The sequence below is a fragment of the Cryptomeria japonica genome, chromosome 11 (genome assembly GCF_030272615.1).
Source record: "Cryptomeria japonica chromosome 11, Sugi_1.0, whole genome shotgun sequence".
Taxonomy (NCBI): Eukaryota; Viridiplantae; Streptophyta; class Pinopsida; order Cupressales; family Cupressaceae; genus Cryptomeria; species Cryptomeria japonica.
The window spans coordinates 642,611,685-642,618,720 of record NC_081415.1 but is presented as its reverse complement, the minus strand read 5'-3'; the positions used below and the strand labels follow the sequence as shown (position 1 = coordinate 642,618,720).

General features: G+C 37.8%; 1 protein-coding gene across 1 annotated transcript; it reads right to left on the bottom strand.

Annotated features, from left to right (window-relative positions):
- Window positions 1-4,422: 4,422 nt before the first annotated feature.
- Window positions 4,423-5,664, bottom strand: LOC131055859 (uncharacterized). The gene is made up of 2 exons (XM_057990175.2): window positions 5,368-5,664; window positions 4,423-5,214 (listed from the first exon to the last, which is right to left on the bottom strand). The coding sequence occupies exons 1-2, from the start codon at window positions 5,662-5,664 to the stop codon at window positions 4,423-4,425; spliced, it is 1,089 nt and encodes a 362-aa protein (XP_057846158.2).
- Window positions 5,665-7,036: the final 1,372 nt, after the last annotated feature.

Sequence of the window (7,036 nt, the reverse complement as noted above, 5' to 3'; positions counted from 1 at the left end):
TAAATTCTCATAAATAGCCCTGCAAATATTTTCAGCAACCACATTAGGGGGGAGAGAGGAATCTTTGAAAACATGATTATTTCTCTCCTTCCAAATCCCCCAAGAAACATGAGGGAAAATAAAGGACCACAACAACTTGATGGAAGGATTGGAAGAGGGGCATCTCCACTGTTGAAAGAAATCCAAAATCCGCTGAGGGAAGACCCAACTAAGGCCCCACTTTTGGAACACACAACTCCAAATTTCAAAAGTAAAAGAGCAGTGAAGAACCAAATGAGAAATCGATTCCTCCTCCTGCAAGCAAATAAAACATCTATTGGGGAGCAAAAAACCCCTTTTATATAAATTATCAGTAGTAAGAATTTTATTCTGAAGCATAAGCCAGAAAAAAATGTTAACTTTAGGAATAAGGTTCTTCACCCAAGCTTTCGTTCAACAGGGGGGGAGAAGGAGCAAGAGATAGCAAAGAAATAGTAGATGCCACCGAGAAGCGGCCAGAAGAAGTCCCCTTCAAATCAGAGAGTCCTTAGAGTTCAAACAAGGGAAACAAGAGAGAAGAGATAGCTGGATAGGAAACAAGGGAGGAAAATCCTCTGAAAGATTAACCTAGCCAAAATATCTCCAGTAGTCAACAACAATTTAACACCAAAAGCATCTTTGCAATCATCCATAAAATGAGCAAAATCCGGGAGATCACAGAGAGGACCAAAAGGGAGCTAGAAATCTTCCCATAATCTGATAGTCTTGCCATCTCCCAGCTTCCAAAAACTTCCCTTTGAAGCAACCTCCCTAGCCTTAAACACATTATTCCAAAGAAAAGAACCAGAAGGGAGAGCGTCCGCATTAAAAATTCTTTCAAAGAGGGGGAGCAGAACAAATACTTACTATGCTAGATCAAGTTCCATTCACGATTATTTTAAAAAATTCTTCAAATCTGTTTAGCTAAAAGAGCTTGATTAAAGGATCAGATACTTCAAACACCCAGGCCTCCTCCAACTTTAGGTATACAAACACTCTCCCAAGCAAGCAGAGACATATGCTTTTTCTCCTCCACCCCAGACCAAAGGAACCACTTCTGAATTCTTTCAATAACTTCAACAAATTTGGAAGGGATTTTGAAGAGACCAAGAGCATAGATAGGGAGATTTTGAAGAGTTGAGTTCAAAAGTTGAACTTTCCCAACCTAACTTAATAAAGCACCTTTCCAGCCAGCCAATTTTTTATTGAATCTATCAATCAAAGACAACTAGAAAGAATTCGACGGTTTCAAGCAAAGGGAGAGGCCTAGATAAGTGGAAGGAAAATAACCGATAACACAACCAAGAATATTTGCAATCCTTCTCTATTTGATATCCAGGGTATTGAAAAAGAAAAGAGAGCTTTTAAGCCAATTTATCAACTGACCAAATGCTTTGCTATAAAGATTAATAACATTCTTAAAAGTTCTAGCTTCCTTGATAGAAGAACTTCCCAATAAAATAGTATCATCAACAAACTGTTGGTGGGAGCACACAAGACTGGATGAAGACGGTCTCAAACCCTGTAAAGAGCCATCTGTTACCAGTTTCAGCAAGTACCTACCAAGAGCCTCTGTCATAATAGTAAAGAGGATGGGCGGAATCAGATCCCCCTGTCTTAGACCTCTAGAAGATTTGAAAAAGTGAGAATGAGATCCATTAACAAGAATCGCAAAGGAAGGTGTGGAGACCAGTTGCCAAATGAGCTTAATAACACTATCACAAAATCCAAATGCATGAAGGATTTTGGAAAGAAAAGGCCAATAAACTCTATCATAAGCTTTAGAAAGATCCAACTTCATAAGAAAGACCTCTTTATAAGACACCTCCAAGGAATGGATGTTCTCATGCATAGTAATGATAGAATCCAGAATCTGTCTACCAGGGACAAATTCATTCTGTTGAGGAGATATGATATCCGACAAGATGGACAAAAGCCTCAGCATGAGAACCTTAGAAATAATCTCATAGAATGAATTACAAAGGCTTATTGGGCGGAAGCTATTCATAGAATCAGCCCCAACACATTTTGGAATCAACATAATAAAGGTAGAATTGAGTTCTTTGAGCAACGATCCAACTCCAAAAAACTCTTTCACCCCATCCGAAACATCCTTCTCCACAATATTCCAAAAATATTGAAAGAAAAACAACAGAAACCATTTGGACCCGGGGCTTTGTTACCATCAAAAGAAAAGACAACAACTTTAATTTCATCTTTAGAAGAAATAGCAGTTAGGAACTTATTATGCTCTTCCTTCAGGATAGAGGGGATGGCTCCGAAAAGAGAATTATGAGCATCAACATCCAGATTAGCCTCAGCCAAGAGAAGGGAAGAAAAAAAAATGAGACACCTCCCCAAATATTTCCTCCTCTTTCACCAGCACACCATCGTCCACCACCAACTTAGAGATCCTATTGGCAGCTTTATGTTTGAGGGTAGTTAAATGAAAAAAATCTTGTGTTCTTATCCCCAACAGACAACCATAAGGCCCTAGATCTTTGTCTCCAAAAGACCTCTTCCTTAGCTATGACATCATGATACTTTCTCAGAATATCATCTTCCTTTTTGAAATATCCTGAAGAATAACCCTCAACTTGAATTTTATCCTGAATGTCTTTCAACTCACACTGAATAGCAGATTTAGAAGTAAAAAGATTACAAACACTTCTTTATTCCATCTTCTAACATTATCTTTCACAAATCCGATTTTTTTAACAACTCTAAACATAGCAGACCAAGCACAGGTATATTCCATCATTACATGATACAATCTTCCAGCAGGGAGTGGGTGATGAAGGAGCATCCCTGGTCGATGAGCAATCTTGCATCGACCAAAAATATTTCCTTTTAGTTTTGTTCTTGTTTAGTTCTTTGTGCATTTTTCTGTGTTCTTACCAGTATGTACTGGTAGTTGCTTGTTCTTCGTGGCAGATCTTATTTTCAGTTTCTAGATGGTTTCATGTTTTTGATTCCAGATTTCTAGTTCATTTGGGTTCTTTTTCGGTCAGTTATTGCTTCCGGTTGACTGTTTCTAGGTTTCGAGATAGTTCTTGTGCTTACCAGTAGGTTTTCCTTCATTACCAACACAATTCTTGGTGTGTGGATCCATATTGGGCCTTGTTTGATGTTCTTTGGCGTGTGGTTGACCTTCCTGTTGAATTGCATCACTTGGTTGTTATTTTCTGGAAATATTTCTTAAATCTTAGGGCCGACCTAATTACACGTTTCATTTCCCTGCATTGGTGAATGTAATCTTATGAGGTCGACCCAGATATGTTCCATTGGGTATAAATATGATTTTATGTAATCATTGTAAGGGCAGAGGAAGTAGAACTTAGAATAATGATTGAGATTTGCATGTTGTGATCCGGTTGATTCTTAGAGTCCCGATTGGATTGTATTTGGCTTGAAGCTTGCATTTAACCGGTTAATTACCAGATGTTCTTTGATGATAATATGATGATTGTCGGATGACTGTTAGAATTTCTAAGGCTTTAATATGATCTTCTTATGTGAACTTGTTATGTTTTCTTGTTGCTTTCGTTGTGTCTCTCTCGTTGCATAAGCTGGTTGACTCTTTGTAGGGTTTTTACCGGTTATGGCTGCATCAGTGGGACAACCACATTTTTTCAAATTTGAAAGGATAGTTTCTCTTACCATCAATAGCCTCCACCACAAAAGAGATGGGGAAATGATCTGAACCAACCCTAGGGAGAACTGTAAGGAAGCAAACATACATAACCAACCAATTGTTAGAGATAAGGGCCCAATCAAGATGAACTTGAATCAGGTCATCACCCACTCTCCTATTGGTCCAGGTGAACAAGGCACCTTGAAGGTCAATATCATGTAGAGATTGAGCATCAATAAACACCATCATGTCCAACTTACTATCCATTTGGATCTGAGAACCTCCAAACTTCTCAGAATTGTGAAGGGGAGTATTAAAATCTCCCATAATAATCCAATTTTCATTACAGTGCTTGGAGCGATGAACCTCCAGTTTCTTCCAAAACTTATTCCTAGCTACTTTAGAGTTGGGAGCATAGATATTAGAGTGAACCCATGAAAAATAATCTCTAATATGGTTAAATCTAACATAAACAAAATTGGAATCAGCATCCAAGATTTCACCCTTAATGTAATTCAAATTCTAAAAAATAGCAGTCCCGCCCGAAGCACCTTCCAAACTACTATCAACAACCCCACAATGCTTGAAAAACTTCATATTTTCCACCTTTTCCCTAATCATTTTAGTTTCTTGTATAAGGATAATATTCGGCTTATGATCCCTAATCATGTTACGAGCTATATCTTGTTTATGGGGCACATTGAGTCCCCGTATGTTGCAGGAAATAAATTTCATTTTTTACCAAGGGAACAAACCTCATAGATGGTCCTCTAACTACCATCTGCCAAGTTATGCCTGCATTCTTGCTCTCTCAACCTTTTATTAGATTTTCTACCAGGAGTGGTATTCGGTTTACTAGTATCAACTTTATGTTTCTGCCTTGTAGAAACACCAACATGTGGAGCCCCAACAGTCTGTCCAGCTTTCTTAGATTTCTTTTTCTCAACTTGGATAAATGGAGCTTCACCCCTCATAGCCTCTTGGGTCATCAAGTGATTCTCTTTCCCTAATTTTAATGGACCACTCCCACCACTAGACTCACTCCGCTTTTCCTCCAACAAATTCTGGGGGAGAGGGGACCTCTCCTTCGCAGGATAGGTAGACTTCACATTCTCCTCAGATTGAGAGCACATGCAATTCACAACCTCATTTTGATCCTCCTTTTCCATGCTCTTAGGACTGGAAAAAGCAACTCTAGCATCATTAAGTCTAGCATCAATTTCTCCTTCCTCAAGTTGTTGAACAAATGGATTAGGCATACAACCATCTTTAACAAAATGCTCTGTTTCACCAGAACCATCCTCACTGTTACCTTTTACCGTATCAGTACTCTCCTCTTGCCGGGCTTGTGATGTAGTCTTGATAACATCAATATCTCCATCTTGCTCTAATTGAACCGGACTAGAAGAATCAGATTCCTTCAGGTTCCCAATATCCTTGACCATCTCAATACTACCATCTTCATTCTGAGCCACCTTTGACATTTTTTCTCTCCAAATCTTCTTATGCAGGCCATTGTTGTTTCCAAAATTCATTTTAGGTGGGGAAACAACCCTATTAATCTGTAAAGGACATTTTTTAGCTCAATGCCCATATTTTTTACATTTAAAACAAACAAAAGGCATAGTCTCAAACTCAACTGGCTGGGTCCATTTCCCCAACCTAGAAATGATATCCATTGAGGATGGGAGATCAGTATTTTTATTAACACAAACATAGATCCGCGCATAAACCATTCTTTTCCTAGCTGTCGTCATTGAGTCAACAAAAAGAAGTTCCCCAAATGAGCTAGCCAATCCCTTAAATACATCCTCTTGCCAGAACTCCAAGGGAAAACCAGGCAATCTAACCCAAATAGGGGCAGAACCAAAAATACCATCATTCAAATATAGATTAGGGGACCAACGATTCAAAGCCAACGAAGTCTTCCCAACAACCCAAGGGCCTCCATAAAGAACATCAGACAAGTCTTCTTCACAAGAGAAGGCAAAGGAGAAAAACCCTTTAGTCATAGCTGTGATTTCAATCTACCCTTTTAGGTGCGATCTCCTCTTAATGAAAGATCTAACAACATCAATGTTAGACCCATCACCCATAAATTTTCCAACTAATGATAAAGCCATAACAAAGATATTGTGATCAATCATCGAATCAGGGACAACAATCGCAAAACACCCAGAAGTCGGATTCAAAATATTATTAAAAAGAGGGAACGCCGACTTGCCACCACGTTTGATACCAAAGAGGGAGGCCCAAGGTTTACTCTGCCCCCCACATCATGAGGTCCCTTTCCAGGGTCATCTGGAATCCCCACCTTTTGTGGGTCCCCATATTCAGAAACTGTGTTGTCATCCTGACCGCTCCCTGTCTTTTCACCCACCTCTTGTCCTTGAGTACCAGCATATGCAACATTCCCTTGCAGATTCGCCGAAATCGAAGGGGCAGGTTACCTGCCCAGGTTCCCACTCAAACTTCCCATTTGTAAGCGAGTTAGGATGACAATTTAATTAAGTATAGTTAATTTAATAAAGTTTAATTAGATTTATTTGGTTTAATTTAGTTTAATCTAATGAATTATATTGCATTTAATTATTTAACTTTACTGTAATTAATTAATTAAGTATTATTACTGATTATTAATTAATTTTAATCTAATTAATTTAGTTTAATCTAATTAATTAATATTGATTTAATTAATCATGTTTAATTAATTTATTTTATTTTAATGTAATTAATTAATTAAGTATTTTTTTTTAATTTTTTTTTGATTGGTAATAGGCCAAGGGCAAGAATTTTTTTATTGATTTAAAGTATTTTACATCTCGGTTCAGTGTGGGCACTTGTAGGAAAGAACTGAGGCAAGAAAACCTCCAGTCTAGCTCAAGGAAGATTGTCTTCCTAGAGAAATGTACATAATCTTATGATGGTATTTCTACCTTACATTGCTTGGCAATATTGCCATTGAAATATGAACGTAAAAATTATACAAATGTTGTGGAATTTATGAAAGTTCTGGAAGCTTTATATTTTCTCTCTGATATAGATCCTGGGTTGAGGCTTGAAAGATACTATCATTCCCTCAAGGTATCCTTGCCTTGCAAAATAGACCAACCACCCCAAAAAACACAACACCATGCATTCGAAAAGTCTACAAACATCTTAAATTACCATGTTAGCATATGTTAGTCTGAAATCAAGCAACACATTGAAATGGACCGCCATATTATAGAGGATGTCATGGTGATAATTAGAAAATGCTTTAGTCGGGTCACATAATTCCAGAGATTTATTCCAAGACTAGGAGATTGTAATTTTTTTTGTTACGATTCATAAACCATTCGTCCACAAGTGACCAATACAGAGCATATAACTTCATATGTATAT